Below are 17,213 nucleotides of genomic sequence, written 5' to 3' on the forward strand. Positions count from 1 at the left end.
CAAGGTTCTATTCAATTGCAGTGGCATCTTCATTTAGGCGCTTGGCATAATCACTAACTAATAATATACTGATATATACACATAATCATGCCTATTTCCCGGAGGGGTAGGCAGAGACCACGGATTTCCACTTACTACGAACTTGACATACATAAATAAAATTGGATCAAAAGGTGTTCAGTATGAACAAGATTGTCACCTCTTTAAAATATACTTACTTTACTCTTTGGATATAACACAATCACCAAAAAGTTATGCATTGAAGAACAAAAACGAACGTAAGAAGTTATATTCTGACATTTTTGTCAGAAGTTTTATTTAAAATTTCTTGAGAAAATTTCAATGTTGATCGTCATAATATTTATGTGAATCTAAAGTTTTTCCTTTTCAAATTATTCAAAATTATAGCAAGCATTTTCTATTGCAATTTTTGTATATTGTAAAGCCATACCTCTTTCTATAGTTTATTTTATTTGGATCCATTTCTCCACATAAGTTGGCTCAATCCCTGACGCGCACTAATTGCACTATGAGTAAGTACCCATATTTACTAGTCCATATTTATTGAACCCCATCAGCCTATTATACACCTACATAGTAAGAAAGCGTATATTTTCTACTTCGTTTTTGTTCAGTATCAGAAAAACGTAGGTAGTCTGTGCGAAAAGAGAAGAGTCGTGGAATGTATGGGGCCCAATACATTCCACGACTCTTCTCTTTCCGAACAGACTCTACATTATTATGCCTATTTAAAATTTTATGAAATATAGGATAATATATTTACCGTACCGTAGTTTTCGAACTATTTCTTAACTGTAATTGTACAATCTGCTCTCTCATTTCAGGTTCCCGAGAAATTTTGACGAAGAAACCCTACAAATACTCTCAAGCTAAGAGATATACTAAACAGGTAAACTCATGTAGAAATTTGGGCAGTGAATCTAGTGAACCTACAATTGCTAAAGTCATTCAGTATCCTTCTAAGCAGGAGATAGCTACATCTTCTTCGTACAGCGGCACAGGGGAGTACTACAAGAGGTATGATTACGACATTGTGCCTGTTAAAGATACGCTAACTAGTGAAACCTCGACGGACTCGAGGACGGAAAGGATATCCCTCACCGAATCATATCTTAACAACATTGAACGAAACATCTCCGAGGAATTGCAAACGGACTCCTCCACGAACACGCTAGATTCGAGTATTAAATTCTTCAAAGTTACTGTCGAAGAGATTTTTAGTAAATTCTATGACAATATGCATGACTTCGAGTTATACAAGAAGAAATTTCACGATATATTGAGTAAGGAGCAAGGGGAATGTGTTGAGGAAATGGAAGATTTTATAAAAGATATCATTCGTCATATAATGTCATCTGAATCTTCTGATTTAAATCCAAAACTTCAGTATAAAGATGTATCCGAGAATTCTGACAGCATCTCAAAGCTAGAAGATATGCAATCAGTAATGGAAGCGTTTAAAAACGAAAACTACAATTCAATGGAGTCAACGAGTGATGAGAAAGGCAGTAAAAGTAAACAAGAGCTGAAGGACACAGTGAACAATGCCGAAACACTGAACATCTATTTAATGTCCAAGAACCCATACCTCAAAATCATGATGAACAATAACAATAGTCATTTGTCTGAAATTCAAATCATGGAGCGATGTAACTCATATAACCAAGGCGTGAGTAAGCTCGTAGCTTCAGCGGATGATATGAAGATGCTATCTGCTAAAAAGATGGAGCTGGCCATGTTGGAGACGCTTAAAGACGGCCCTGAGTTCACGGATCGTGAAATACCCGTCAAAATTTCCTTTGCTAAAAAAAACATTCACTCCGACGACGAAAGCCATCGCGAATCGAACCGGACTGAGAAATCTTTCCTAGGATGCCTCTGCAGCTACTTGTGCAAGAAACTACGTAAAGCTACTAACTTGGGATATTAATTTCATTAATAAAGCTCTTGCAACAATTCATTACTTTATTGAGGACTAGACATTTGTAAATAATGTTAAGCTTATCATGATTCGCTATTATCTTCGTAATTATCTAAATAATACCACTTGATCTTGGTGATGTGCTTGCAGAGGAGCACGGCGAACTCCTTTTTCATATGTAACAGCTCCCTGATGGTAGTCAGGTCAAGCATGACAAAAGCCTCTCCGTCTATTTCTTCCTCTCTCATCTTGTCAGCTAAAACTTTGCAGTCGTCAGTACTGCTTAAGTAAGCGTATACATCGTCGACGCTCCAATCCAATGGGTTCGGCGACAACTTCAATTTCCCTTTGATCCAGGATGCCGCAGTATTTTTCTCGAACATTTTATTATCAGACGGCAAAGGATCATAGGTCGTGAACTTGAGCTTCTTAAGTTCCGGTTCCTCCGAATCGGAGACGTCTGATATGTTCTTGGCATCGCGAGAATTGGAGCTGGTGTCGTTGCTTTCGTTTTCCGAGTCGCTGTCTTGTTGCTTCTTGTTGGCGCTGCTGCTATAGATTGTCTCGACGTCTTTTTTGTTCCAGTGAGATTCCTTCATCTGTTGAGCGAAGTTGGGGAGCTTCGCGCCTCTTGTTTTCATTTCGAGTTTGGGGTAATTGTTCTTGGATTCTCGTTTTCTTCGCTGGGTGCGCTTGTAGTCGCTGTCGGGCGAGTTGGGCCTGGTGCCGGACTCGGAGGGCGGCGTGGAGCCCGCGCTGTGTTCGTCTCCTACGGATTCTCCGTCCTTGTTGCTTTCAGTTTCTTGAGGTCGTTGCTCCTTTTCCTTCTTTTCTGGGGCTGGCTTTTTCTTCTTCTTCCTTCCGTTTAGGCTGCCCTTGGGTCTGCCCCGGCGCTCGGTACCGTTATCTAAAAAAAAACATTAAGTCGATTTAAATACAGCATCGACCAATGGAACTGACCCTCAACGACTCGTTTGAGTATCTCCTTCTATCCTTGCCTACTCTCATTCCTTTAGTCGAGTTGGGGTTGGCTACCTCATCCCACATATTTGCGATGCAATTATCATTAGGCGCTACGTCTGTCGCAAGGATAAAGGAGTGAGAGTTGTATGAGCTACATACGGAACGTGGACTTGTCGACTTGCTGGCAGTGCTGGGGGCAGCGCTCGGGGTACTCGGTGGGGCCGAAGAGGCAGGGGCAGGCCTGCATCTTGCCGCACACGTCGCGGCAGAAGGCGGCCACTTGCGCCGCCGTTGTCGCGATGGGCACGTATGCGTGGTACGTGCTTGACTTCAGCCTGGAAACAAATTATGAATTAACCAATTATTGTTTTGAATTATTCTAACCGCGCGGTCTACACAACTTTGACACCCTATCTCCAGTTACCCGTGAGCATGATGCGTGTAACTGCGTCGAAATATTGGGAGCTCAAAAACAATATAAAAGGTTATCATACCAATTATTATCAAGTATAGGATAGGCCTTCAAATTTTCATTGTTATTTGAGGTCAAAATGACGTTGATCCGGCATTAGTATTAATAGGAAGTCTGACTGTAGAGTGAACTCAATCTGAGACCTAACGAGCAATAAGCTCTTTGAACAAAATTACTAATTTATTACAACTTGGAGTTTAAAACATGAATCCTTATGATTTAATATCTACTTACTTAGCTCTCAGCATCTCAAGCCTCATCCCATCTTCCGGTGGGCCCTCAGTCTCCCAATCTTTGAGCAGTTTAGCGGGCTTATATGACGCCGATATCATCTTATTTAGAACCTCTTTCAGCACTAAAGATAAAGGTCCCGGCCCAACATGCTTCGGGAGCTGTGACAACTTGTTCCTGCTTATCGTCGGACCGGCATAACATTTGTAGTTGAAGAAAATTCTCTCACACCACTCATCTGTGGACTTCTTGAGATCGTCCTTAGGTTTAACTTCTTCCACCGGTTTAGGAGGCTCTTTTACAGCGTTTATATCAGGGATATGTAACTCGTAGTTGTTACTATCGCACCATCCTACGGGGAAAAGCAAATCACTGTTCTGAGCATACCAGAATTTCTCCTGTATAGGGATTAACTCTACGCACACCATATGTTCTATAATAGAGTCTATGGTAGCGACGTGGATTTCTTCATGATTTTGAGGATTTACGGCTTCTAATTTCATGTTTAGCTCCATTCCTTTTAAAGGTTGCTTTGTGCCGAAGCAGTATTCGGGAGCAGGAACTGAAGATGTCATTGAGAGGTATTCATCCCAGTCGAAAGGTCCTTCCTTCCAAACTTTAGGTGGTTTGAAGTTGAAGTTGTTTTTCTTGGCCCAGCCTATGGGGTAGATGTATGGGTGCATGGAGTCGCAGAGCCAGGCAGTTTTCGTGTCTTCGTAATCGTCTGCGTGGTCGTCGATGACGACAAGGAAGTGGAAATTGTTGAAGACCTTAAGTACAGTGGCTGGTCGAATAGTTTTCATGTCTTGTGGGTCTAACGCTTCGACCTTCATGCCGCTTACAAAGTTGTGGGATTCCATGCTTGGATTTGGCTGCGAAAAGTGATTAGTTGTTTTTAGTATCTATTATAGTGTCTTAAGCGAATTGCAACTTTATTGCGGCGTAATAAAGTTCAAAAAAATTTACAAGTAAAATAGTTTTGCAGAGTTTAAAAGTGAGAATCATGAAATAATTCAAACATATGTGGCACTCTGATTTCAATATCTTTTAAAGGATGCAATATTTTAATGAAAAGATCGAACAGCAAAGCTGATTGCGCAGTCATAAAGTTGCTGCTCAGCATACTTTTTATCCAAGACAGTATGGCGCTTTAATTATTTTGTCAGGATTTTTATATTTAAGTAAGTATTTCTAATGTATTGGAGTAGCTGTAACGCGGTTATTAGCCTAGCGGTGTGCAAGCGAGACAGCGCTAGAAATGTCTATAGCGTTATCTCACTAGCATGCCGTCACCGCGTTCTGTTGAAGCGCCTGTGTAATGGTGCTTCCTCGCTAGTTGTTATATCACATGGTGTGACAGGTACAACATGATACTATTAATAGTGTTGTCTCTGTCACACAGTGTTATATAATACACAATGTGGGCGCTCTACACTTTTATGTTACCTGGAACAGGTCAGGTGGCGTCGGTTCCTTGATGGACTCTTCAGCACTCTGCCTCAGCTGCGTGCTCAGCTTGTTCTTACAGGAGAACTTGTTCACCTTGCCAGGGTACTTAAATTGCCATGGTGAGCCCTGCAAATAGTTATATTATTTTATAAAACGGTTTTGTAAATCACTCGTGACGCATGCGTAAAAATGGCAAAAATAACGGCGTGGGCACAAGAATTTTTTATGCCTGAGAACATAACAAATGACAACCTGTAGAAGCTGTAGATAGGTTGTAATAGGTAATTTGCTATCTGTCATTTAAATTTGGTAAACGATGAACCAAATACCCTGTGTGTATTAATATTATATGATTACATACACACAACCACGAAACACTGTCCTGTTGTCTCTTTTCTTGTTGTTTTTGTCATCTTTTCCTGTTTTTATTCTAAACGACAATGCTGACAAAATAGTGTTTGATAATAATATTATCCCACCCTATAAACTATACCGCACCCTCCATAGTTTATGTTACAGACTACGACAGGTACTTCACTATGTCACATGCGGCTTTCTCTTAATATTAAGGGGCATATGCAGGTTCTCGGGCCGATGTTTTATTTCTCTGAGCAATTGTACAGCTTTGAATTTCGGTTTAAAAAAAATTGCATTTTATACTTCAGCTGCAATATTTTGCACTACTTTACGCGTGCTAGTATTTTCGTATCTGGTTAAAGGCTCTGTCACACCGACGCGGAAGCGTTCCGGAGCGGGCCGGTAGCAAGGCGGTGATGTCACATTGAGCGCGGTCGGCGGACTCAAAGCGTTTTGATCGCGGACCCGCGTACGCTACTAACCTCAATTTGTAAACCGTATTACCGTAATATTTGTGTCTTAAATCATATAGACATTAATATTATGTAACTCATTCAATCGGTTTCTCCGTAACATCCGCCATTGCAACAAACGCTCCGCCTCCGATCCGCGCTCAAGATGACGGGCGAGTGCAGCTTCGATTCGGCATTCGGTCGGTGGATCGAGGCCGGATTGAACGCGGCGCTGCGCTTTGGCAGTGTGTCATAGCTCATAACGTTCTGTGCATTCAGAGTTACGCGGCACCGCGCGCAATCCGCGTCGCTGTGACGGCGCCTTAATAATTAATGTAATACCTACCTTATTGGTGACGTAACCGAAGGGACTGAGGCGCGGGTTGGAGCAGAAAATCCACAGCGGCGCGAGGTCGTCGTCGGCGCCGTCGTAGCGGACTAGCAGTCGCCCGCCTACATTCTCGCTCACCTATAACCAAAAGGACAACGTTTAAAATCGTGGAAGCTAATACAAAATATCGAAAGGATTATAGGGTGTGTTTGCGGCGCCAACCTGGCAGCAATGGGACTACATCAGACCAACCAATGGTCACATTTTCACTACGTCTCTATTAGACCGCGGGCCAGGAGCATATTTCGTCAGTCAGGTTGATTATTTGTCAGATGGTAGTTTAGATGCTGTTTTAAATAAATAAAACTGTCAGCCAATTGCATCGTGGTGGAAAGCCCGTCAGCTGTAAAATTGACATGTAATAAATACGTGCCTTACCACTTTATGCCCGCAAAGTATGCGTAATGTGTAAATTGCGTAATCCGTTTATGGCGTTACAAGCGTTTCACCTGATGAAATGCTACATGCAAAGTTTCATGATTTGTTATTGCTATCATAAAAAGGTAAAGCGCTTATTTTTTACATGTTAATGCGACCAGCTGACGTTCATACGACCGCGATACAACCGGCTGACAATTTTTAAAGTAACAGTAGCATCTGGACTTCATCTGACAAAGTATCAAACGGGAGGCGATGACAATTTTTTTTACGTGTTTCGGTGGCTGCCATTCCTCTACCCACCAACAGAGTGGCAGCTGACGTCCACGAGGGTTCATCAATCATCATACATAATAGCCGTTAACCACTATACGAGTTTTCGCCTGGGAGGCGATCGATCATGGAAATCTGTTCCTGGATCGCGATCTATTAATTCATTTCGTACATAATTTTTGTCGTAATAGATCAATACAACTTTACAACCACTTACCGTACCGCTCCAGTATCTATACGGATCAATAATATTCTGGACCTCCACCTTCATTCCAGTCTTGATCCTATCAATAGGCGACAGTCCTTTATTATTCAAAGCCTCTATACACACAGACTGGCCGTCTAGAAGCGCGTTCTTCATGATATCAATGATCGTGTCTCCGTATTTTTCGTTGATTTCGTCCGGAGGCTCGATGAGCTCGTCATATTTTCCGCACCAGCCTAGAGGGTGGACTTTGGTCTTGGATATGTCGCACCAGAAGTCTGTGTCAGCCCCTGTAAATAAAGAGAAAATACTGGAAAAGATTTATTTGTAAACCACAGTCCGCAAAACTATTAGCTTAACACCCCTGCAAACATATTTGTACGAGTATGCAGTAGTGCTAACACTGCTAACTTAAAACTAAATTAATTTAACTACAGGCTTCGTCACACTGCGTCGTGGCGGCAGCCGGGCGGGTCGAGAGCTTGGCGCGAAGGGCGCGCATCCCGCTTTACATTAGATCTTTTTGATACCTAAGACATACATGTGAAATAATACTGCTTACACTTTGACCACGCCAAGAAAACGCGCAGTACGGGGGTCGCGAGTCCGAGATATTCGAGCCGTATGCGAGCGCGGCACTGAGAAAAACACCGTATGGAAACCGGACTTATCCCAATAAGGTCTAGTTCCCCCTCTGTTTTGGAAGGTTAGATAAAAACGTTTTCGTAAAAACCACCTACGCCAATTTTGGGATTAGTTGCCAACCGGACCCCAGGCTCCCATGAGCCGTGACAAGCGGGAAAACGCGAGGAAGATGATGACGAGAGTTCGGCACTGACGGGCTGCTGGCGTGATTCGCAAAACCGTAATTCGCAAATTGCGGGGATCTTTCTCTTTTACTCGCACTAAGACGTAATTAGAGTGACAGAGAAAAATGCCCGCAATTGACGAACTTCGATTTTCGCGGTTATAGCCCTGATCCGCGCGCGCCTCAGCGTCCACCTTGAATTTCAACGCGCCAAGCTCACACCACGCTACCCTGCACCGCAGTGTGACGAAGAATTTATGCAACACGACTTTGGCTCTTTGCATAAAATATCGCCTGCAGTGCGCATACGCATACTTACCCTATACGCATTCGTTCATAGACTCCGACCACGCTAAGTTTGCACTGACCTAGTAGTGAGTAGTGCAAATCTGACAATGCATAAATATCCCATACCTATTCTAGACATAGCACTTTGTATGAAAACTTAGCATGGTCCATTAAGCTGTTCGTTTGGAATTTCTTCTCTTACCTACATATATACATGATTCTCAATCTCAACCTTTATAAGGCACTAGCTGACCCGGTGAACTTCGAATCACCCAACTGTATTATGCACTGTGTGCTTGAATAACCTAACAGTTCTTGACTGCATTTAAAGACTAAGATGTCATACCAAGTTTTCTGAAATTGGTCTTAGGTTTGGGAGAGTGTCAGAAATTATGCAAAATTGAACCCTATCACTTTTAAATAAAGTTCAAAATCAGGTGGGAAGTATATTCCGTCTGCCTTATTAACGCTTCGAAGGTATTCTCTTACCTATAAACTTGATTCTCAAAAGGTGCCCACACACCATAGTGATTTCGGCTATCCAGTAGATATCCGGATTGTTCTTGTGGCACACTTCAAGTAGCATGCCCTGCTTGATCCCATTGTACAGGCTTGCTTCAACCTGAAGATATAAATTAATTATGTATATGAAATTAAGGCCAGTTTACTGTACAGAGAAATTTGCTTGCAGTAAGCTCAGGAATGCTTGTGACTCAGACAACAATATATATACTTAGTCAGGCCATAAGTTCTGTTAATTGTCGCAAATACGCAGCTGGATTGCGAAATATTGTATTTTACAAAAGGGAGTAAAAATCAGTGTCACATTAATAAAATAGGTATGATTGTTTAAAGTTATTTTATCACCAGCTTTAGTTCTCCGACAAGTTTGTACTTCAGCTAATAAATACCCTTCAAACTTAGGGTACTTTTCAGACACACTTTATATTTAGACTACCATCGAATGAGTAGGTTTGGTAAAACACGTATAGTTGCAATTTTTGCAATACCAATATACGTGAATTATATATTTTAAGAAAGATTAATGATTCAGCTTTTGATTTATGTAAATGTCAACCATGTAAAAAAGGAAAAATTGAAAAAGAATTGTGCAAAACTGAGACAGCAAATTACGTTAAATTATATTTTGAGTAGGTAATTCAACATTAAATAAGCTTTCAACCCATATATATATGAATAAGGGATCTCTTCCTATAGCTTTTTTATCAGTCAAAACCTTTGCAACAGAACTTATGACCTAACTAAGTAATATAAAAATACTCAAATACATAGAAAGCATCCATGACTCCATAACAAATATATCTGTGCTCATCACACAAATAAATGCCCTTACCAGGATCATAGATACATTGATTGAGTAAGATGTGTATAATCAGACATCGTAGTTTTTTTCGCACGGTAAGACTAATAGCGAGCTATGGAGGCGACATTAGCAATAAAAATTAACTTATATCATACTCATACTCATTCATCTATTTAATAAGTGATTTTAATTTTATAATCAAGAACTAGAACTTGACGTGTTATATTCTATCCTTTAATTTTGTCTTTGAATATATAAATATAATAAATAATAATAATTACCATTTATTGTATTGATAATATTACGAAATTTCATTTAAAAAAAACAATATGTATATTATAAGAGGTAAAAATAATATGAATATAAATTAATCAATAAGTACAAAACATGGTCATTTTTCTTATTTGTAATATTAATGTCCTGAAAGATAAAATTAAAGGAATGTTTACAAACATTCTTGTCCTTGTAAAATTAAAATCACTGATAAAATAAATTAATGAGTATGAGTATGAATATGAGTTAAATTTTATTGCCAATGTTGACTCCATAAGTCCATAGCTCGCCATTAGTCTTACCGTGCGATAAAAACTCCGATGCCTGTGTATAATTTAAATCAATTTCGTGCTTCGAATTTGACAGGTGAGGCGCTGTACAACTCCATACATTTTGCGGTAACTCTGATTGTCAAAAGTTGATGTGTGACAATTCAGTGACCGCAAAACATATGGTGCAGTACAGCGCCATCTGTTTTGGATGTCAAACTAAGGGGCACATTTTTCCTTAGACTTTACCTCTCTATTACAATCAATTCTCTTTGCCGGGATTCAAACCCAGCATGTATGTGGCTCTCTATACCTTGTCAGATTTTTAGAATGATGATACTATATGCTTCCGTTTCAGAAAAAAAGCAGATTTTGTTAGGGATACTGATGGATACTCCTACTGTTTTCATGGCCTTTAATTTTTTTTATCATTACTATGGGTTATATAACATACAGCCAAATTTAATTTTCTGTATATTTATTATTTTAAGTCAGGTGACACGAAGCGGGTGAGGGATTGAAAACAGTTTAAACACAAGTTTAATGTTTAAAATGTGTGAAGGTAATTAATTTTTCTCAGCTACTTAGCTACTTCTGGTGGTGACTGTACAGTCAAAGTATTAAATATTGATACGGACAAAGTGCCAAAATTATGTACACACTACCTTAATGTATGAGCAATAAGGGTGTGTATACACATTTTTGGCACTGTCCGTGCCAATATTTAATACCTTGACTGTACAAAAATATTTCAAAAATAAAAAAGATGGAATGGAAAATTATAATTGATTTTTGTTTGTGACAGTCTGTATGCAACAGATCTAAAATATAAAATAAATATTTAAATAATTCAGCACTATCAGTTGATTAAAAATATACTTCAGGTTAAAGTAAATAAGTTAATTCTTGATAATCACTATCAGTTAAGTCAAACAAATTTGAGAATAAAAGGTATAAGTAGGTATTTTCTTTTCGTCATGTTGGATATGGGCTTTGATATGGGTGCAGGTACAGCTTGTTTTAAATATTTAAAAAAAAATGCAATAATATCAAGTTTTAATCTGGATATAAATTTATCTTCAACCAAAATTTAAAATGAATGTGAGTAATTGCATTTTAACAAACAAAAAATAAAGGTCCTAAAAATATGTAACATATTTTTACTTTAGTCTACTGTAATTCATTTTACATCTTACGTGTACAATTTAGTAAGAAAGTTTAACCTTGCGATCAATGTGTAAATATAGAAATCACGAAGGAGTTACTTACGCCTTCTTGCCCTTATAAATAGTATTTATTAAGTTGTGTAATTCTTGATAATAATTTCATTAGGATTGTAATAATTTGAACATTAAGTTCATAGTTATATTACACATATAATTTATGATAAACTGGACGCAAAATTGAGTAACAAATGAGGAAACAAGATCAAACTAAAAATCGAATAAAACAGTAATATCGCAACTTTACTTACATGAGAAAACAATTCTTCTGGCACTGCAATACTTTTATTAGCTTCTAAATAATTATTCCAATCAAACTCCTCCATTATTAAGTATATTCAAACATAAATTAGGTCACTGATTAATATTAATTGCACAAAATATAAAAAGTACTGGAACGGCCGAACTTGTATGAAATTCATACATTTCATTATTCAATACACCTGTCTCATTGTACACTAAGATTTTGTATCGTCGTATCTCTTTTACACAATATTTTTCTGAAAAGCTTTTGATGTGCAATGGAATTGACGTAAACAGCCAATAACAAAGAAACGAAACGTTTTTAAATTATCAAACAATTAGTTTTTGATGAAAAATGGTGAAAACCATCATTTGATAAATTTTATCCATAATAAAACTTGTATTTACTGTAAAAATACCTGTTATAATGTAATATTCATACTACTATACATCTGCATCAATTTCTTAATCCCGATCAATTAGTCTTCAACACATTAATAATGAACGAAACGCACTTTTATAGACATTGAACGTCATTGGTCATTGCGCTCATTGGTCATTGGCTATCTGTCTTTGTATTGTGCTCCGTCCGTGCTTACGGGTACGCGACATAAACGTCATACGCTTTGTAATCTCATAACAATAAAACTGCAGTCACAGATGGTATTGCAGGCAATATTGAGAACTCGGAAGTGACTTGTTGGTGCAGTGATCATAAAATTATAGTGCAAATCAGCGGAATGCTCATTATGTGAATACTTTCTCTTCTCGTTCTTGACCGATTGTGTTGCGAAATCCAAAATGAATTTCATAGGCATTGGTCCGAACAGGTACACTCTAGCAGTGAGCGAAAATGGTACCGAAGACAACTGTATGTTGGTAAACCAGACGCACAATCCGTTCATAACGAACGCGTACAACGGAATCCCTCAGACTCTAATATTGAACTTGATAGCATGGACTCTGTTGATAATGTTGTTTTCCGTGCTGCGGCGGACGGCGTGGAACTACGGGCGGATGGCGCTCGTACAGCGCTCGAAAAGTCGGTGGACGAACCTGTTCTACCGCGGCGGCGATGGCGACGCGCTGGTTGAGAGGCGGCAAAGCGCCGACGAGTCGCTGAGCATCGACCAGGGCTTCTTCACGTGGCTGCCGGCCGTGTTTCGCGTCACGCGAGAGCAGGTGCTCGCCAAGTGCGGCCCGGACGCCGTGCATTACCTCTCCTTCCAGCGCCACGCCATCACGCTCATGTTCATCGTCACACTTATCTCCATTGGAATCATCTTGCCCATCAACTTCCAGGGCACCAACCTCAATGTTGACGTCAGTACCTTCAGTCGAACCACATTGTCCAATCTGAATGGTAAGTCGGCCTGGCTATGGATGCACACACTTATATCCATCCTATTTCTGCCCTTATCCATACTTATTATGAGGAGGTGCACCGGTCGCAAGCCTGCCCCCCCTAACATGACAGGAACGATAATGATCTCAAATATATCCAGAATTGACAGAAACGAGTCAACCATTCGAACTTACTTTGCTCACAACTTCCCACACATTCAGATTGTTGATTTACGATTGGCTTACAATGTTAATCAGCTAAATGATGTACAAGAAAAGAGAGAAATGGTTACTGAGGCACTCATATACACAGACACTTATTTCAAAAAGACTGGAAAACGAATTACTGTGAAGCCTCAGTGGTTTGGGCCAGAGGTGGATGCCTTAGAGTATTATACCAATGAAGAAAAGAGATTGAAAGATGAAGCCAAGAGATGCAGAGCTATGGTGCTGAATGATCCATTAGGAATCGCCTTTTTAACCTTGCCTTCATACCAGTTAGCGGAACATGTTATCAATCATTTTAGCCTTCACCGAGGCTGGGTATTAACTCATGCTACTAATCCCACTGACATCATATGGGAACACTTGAGTGTGCAACCTAGCATCTGGTATGTAAAAGCTTTTTTAGTCAATTTCTTCCTGTTCATTGTCCTATTCTTCTTAACCACACCAGCCATTATTGTGAATCTTTTCAACAATTTCAAAATTGAGTCTACAAGTAAAATTGGAGGTGTGATTTTTGAATTCCTCCCTACTTTGTTGCTCTGGACGATGGCGGCGGTCATGCCCGCTATAGTGTCGTTTTCCGATAGATTCCTGTCCCACTGGACAAAGTCCCAGCAAAACTATTCCATCATGACCAAGACAGTTACATTCTTGCTTCTGATGACTCTGATTCTGCCGTCTCTCGGGTTCGCTAGTGCAGAAGCGCTAATGATGTGGACATTGGTGTACCACAAGAACGACACCATGCGCTGGGACTGCGTGTTCCTTCCTGATAAGGGCGCGTTTTTCGTCAACTACGTAATCACTTCGGGATTCATTGGTACCGCGCTTGAACTGATCCGATTCCCTGAACTGTTCCTTTACGTCTGGTATCTGCTGCAATCGAAATCGAAAGCTGAAAAGAGCTACGTAAAGAAAGCTATCCTGTACGAGTTTCCATTCGGCGTGCACTACGCTTGGAGTCTCGCGATCTTCTCCATAACGATGGTTTACAGTTTGGCGTGTCCTCTGATCGCGCCTTTCGGGCTGGTTTACTTCATGTTCAAGCATATTGGAGACAAGCATAACTTGTATTTCGCGTACGGGCCGAGCGATATGAGTGGTGTCGGTGGTGGGAGGATTCACTCGATGGCGGTGCGGCTGGTGCGGGTGTCGGTGGTGTTGCTGCTGGTGAACATGGCGGCGTGGGCGGCGCTGCGTACGGGACTGACGGACGCGCGCACTATAATCCTAATCATGGCAGCTATAGTGGCATTCGGGACGTTTCTGCTGCTGAGCCCGTTCCCGAGCTGCACGCCACCCGCGCCGCTGCAGGAGGAGTCTAGCGTGCGCTTCCAAGAGTACGTGGCGCCCGTGCTCGCCAAGCCCCTGGACACCACGCCCGTGTCCACGCCTACCACCCCCGACTACGGGGCCTCCTCCCCCTCCACACATTCCGCGTACAGCCCCGGACCTATAAATATCTAAAGCGAATTTCTCATTTGGCTTGGCATTGTTGGCTTAACCAAAATAATTATTTCGTGATACAGCGTATCTGCCGATAAACCCAAAAATGATTGATAACACTCCGATATCATTAATGGACGTGAATGTTTTAGTACCTTTATGTAAATATTGCAATATTTTTATATGTAACTAGTACTAATATAGCTTAGGATTTGCGGGTGATTCATTAGTACATTGGGCTATGTTTAGCGACTATAAACTTTAAGTGATTCGTACGTTTCGTATTGCTGTAAAGTCAATGGACAGCTCAAGCAAGCTCGTCTACTGTGTTCTAGCTTTATTTTCTTTGTGATCACAATATTAATCTTAAATACGAAGCGTATTAATAGAGATTAACTATATTTTGCTTTTGTAAATAATAATAGATGTTTTTCTTATACAATCTTATATTTATTGTATTTTTAATTACTTTTTAAAACATTTCTATCTGCCTATTTATGTTGTTTCTATGAATGAAATGCAGTAAAGTACTTCTTAAGAAAGACTGACTTTTCTGAATTCTTTTCCTAAATCTCCTATTATTAAATCGAGCCGCGACATTAAGTTGATGTATACTACAACCAGTAAGGCATATGCATGTTAATTAGTGGTCAAGTGGCACCGACATACAAGTCGTAAAATAATGTTCGCATACAATTGCATCAACAATGAATACTGTCCGCATCCGCATCGTCTCATCTTCTCGGCTTTCATCAGTCCCCATTCATAGACGTACTAATAACGTATTTGTGAAAACCGTGGTAAAAACTTTATCGTCGAAAGTAACTGAATTTAAGAAGGTAGTAGGTTCATAACTACCCCGAACACAACAACATTTTTGATTCATCCTTTCAAATTAATTTTCTCTCGACTCGAAAGTGATTAGTATAATTGTGACCTCGAGATCAAGAACTACTACTCGAAATCACTTTTTATTAAATTACTTTCTATTATTTCTATAATATTTAATTATTTCAATTTTTGTTGTTCTTCCGAGTCACCAAGGTTGATCATATATTGATATACAATTTAGATGCATAAAATTAAGTACGTACAGTATTCGAAGTTTTTACTTGTACATGACTATTCGAAGTATTCGAGCGATACGGCAGCAGTTACGTTCGGCGTGGTCTAACTCGGATAAAACAAACAACATTGTAGACCGCGGGCCAGGAGCATATTTCGTCAGTCATCGCCTCCCGGCTGATACTTTGTCAGATGATAGTTTAGATGCTGTTTTAAAGTAAAAAAATCGTCAGCCGGTTCTATGGCGGTGGAATGACCGTCAGCTGTAAAATGAACATGTAAAAAATATGCGCCTGTGCGACAAAGTATGCGTAATGTGTAAATTGGGTATTCCGTTGATGGGTTTTCAGGCGTTTACGCCTGATGAAATGCTACATGCAAAGTTTCATGATTTTTTATTGCTATCATAAAAGGTATAGCACTTATTTTTTACATGTTCATGCGACTAGATGATGTTCTTACCACCGCGATATAACCGGCTGATGATTTTTTTAATGAACAACAGCATCTGAACTATCATTTGACAAAGTATCAAACGGGAGGCGATTACATTTTTTTTGTTTTAAAGTAGAGAGCGTGGGCAAAATAAAAAAGAAAACAACAAGTAACATAACATATAAGCCACGAAATGGTCCCAACTCGGCATGTGTTTCGGAGGCTGCCATTCCTCAACCCACCTACGGAGCGGCAACTGACGTCCACGAGAGTTCATCATACTTAGCCGTTAACCACTACATGAGTTTTCAGCCTGGAGGCGATTGGTCGTGGAAATTGTTCCTGGCTCGCGGTCTATTGGAAATACTACGTGCGCCATCACATTAACATATGTATTTTTATTTATCGCGCTGATCGTGGTACTGATAATTTTTGCAAGTTGTATTGATCCCAAATTGATGTATCAAATGTTTACATTTAAATATTGACTGAATTTTGTTATTAACGTGTATTTTCTACCGATTGCCAAAATTGAGAAATATACCCCTTGAAGTGGTAATCCGTCGCCGTCTGCTCCCGAGCTCCCGACCGAATACGTCTTTTAAATTTGAAACTTGATTAATTGGAATAAAAACAAAATTCCAACAACACAAAATACCCATAGTCATTATTATTAACCTCGTCTGTTTTGAAGGAATAAAAGAATAGTTATAAATATAACTATACTACTACATATGTATATGTAGTTAGCCGTCATAATGCGATTTGCTATATGTTCTTGCCATAATGTAATTTGATCGCTTTGTGTGTTGTGTTATTATCTGCTTATGATGACACACGATTGACGATGTCCAAGTTCCTTCTACGTATGCTTGTTTTTCATTTTGATTTAATGCTATATGTATATTTCGGTTTCTACCGTTCCTTACTAGTTATTTAAGTTAATTCTGATACAATTGTTTACAAAACATGACTAACAAACATGCTTCTCCCAAAGGACTTGGCTCAGATGCACTACGCAGTGCGCACACGGCACGTCTCGCATTTAGCATATTCAGTAGTTTATTGATCAAAACGTTCTCTTACCGAACGAGCATAGATAAGCGTTCGCCTCAGTCAAACTAGATCTCCGTTCACGCAAAGTTGTTAAGGTT

At 39.7% G+C, this 17,213-nt stretch overlaps 3 protein-coding genes across 3 annotated transcripts; 2 read left to right on the forward strand and 1 right to left on the reverse strand.

The window, feature by feature from the left end:
- The first annotated feature begins 9 nt into the window (after positions 1-9).
- On the forward strand, positions 10-1,977 carry LOC133519272 (uncharacterized). Its single transcript, XM_061853283.1, has 2 exons — positions 10-533; positions 846-1,977. Exons 1-2 carry the CDS (start codon positions 530-532, stop codon positions 1,949-1,951), a joined length of 1,110 nt encoding a protein of 369 aa, XP_061709267.1. The 5' UTR covers positions 10-529; the 3' UTR covers positions 1,952-1,977.
- Positions 1,973-11,743, reverse strand: LOC133519270 (scm-like with four MBT domains protein 2). The gene is made up of 8 exons (XM_061853280.1): positions 11,550-11,743; positions 8,699-8,831; positions 7,126-7,403; positions 6,213-6,335; positions 5,055-5,183; positions 3,612-4,480; positions 3,065-3,240; positions 1,973-2,849 (listed from the first exon to the last, which is right to left on the reverse strand). Exons 1-8 carry the CDS (start codon positions 11,622-11,624, stop codon positions 2,026-2,028), a joined length of 2,607 nt encoding a protein of 868 aa, XP_061709264.1. The 5' UTR covers positions 11,625-11,743; the 3' UTR covers positions 1,973-2,025.
- Positions 11,744-12,103: 360 nt separating this feature from the next.
- On the forward strand, positions 12,104-15,101 carry LOC133519271 (CSC1-like protein 2). Its single transcript, XM_061853281.1, has one exon. The coding sequence runs from the start codon at positions 12,343-12,345 to the stop codon at positions 14,578-14,580; it is 2,238 nt and encodes a 745-aa protein (XP_061709265.1). The 5' UTR covers positions 12,104-12,342; the 3' UTR covers positions 14,581-15,101.
- Positions 15,102-17,213: the final 2,112 nt, after the last annotated feature.

This window comes from Cydia pomonella, chromosome 6 (assembly GCF_033807575.1).
Source record: "Cydia pomonella isolate Wapato2018A chromosome 6, ilCydPomo1, whole genome shotgun sequence".
Lineage (NCBI taxonomy): Eukaryota > Metazoa > Arthropoda > Insecta > Lepidoptera > Tortricidae > Cydia > Cydia pomonella.

Bases quoted from the DNA above. Each gene is read 5' to 3' on its own strand.
- LOC133519271 (XM_061853281.1), top strand. From the start codon at position 12,343: ATGAATTTCATAGGCATTGGTCCGAACAGGTACACTCTAGCAGTGAGC.
- LOC133519270 (XM_061853280.1), bottom strand. From the start codon at position 11,624: ATGGAGGAGTTTGATTGGAATAATTATTTAGAAGCTAATAAAAGTATT. The intron at 4,481-5,054 runs GTAACATAAAAG...CACTTTTCGCAG, and splicing joins CGCCACCTGACCTGTTCCAG to CCAAATCCAAGCATGGAATC. The intron at 3,241-3,611 runs GTAAGTAGATAT...ATTTGTTTCCAG, and splicing joins CTTGAGATGCTGAGAGCTAA to GCTGAAGTCAAGCACGTACC.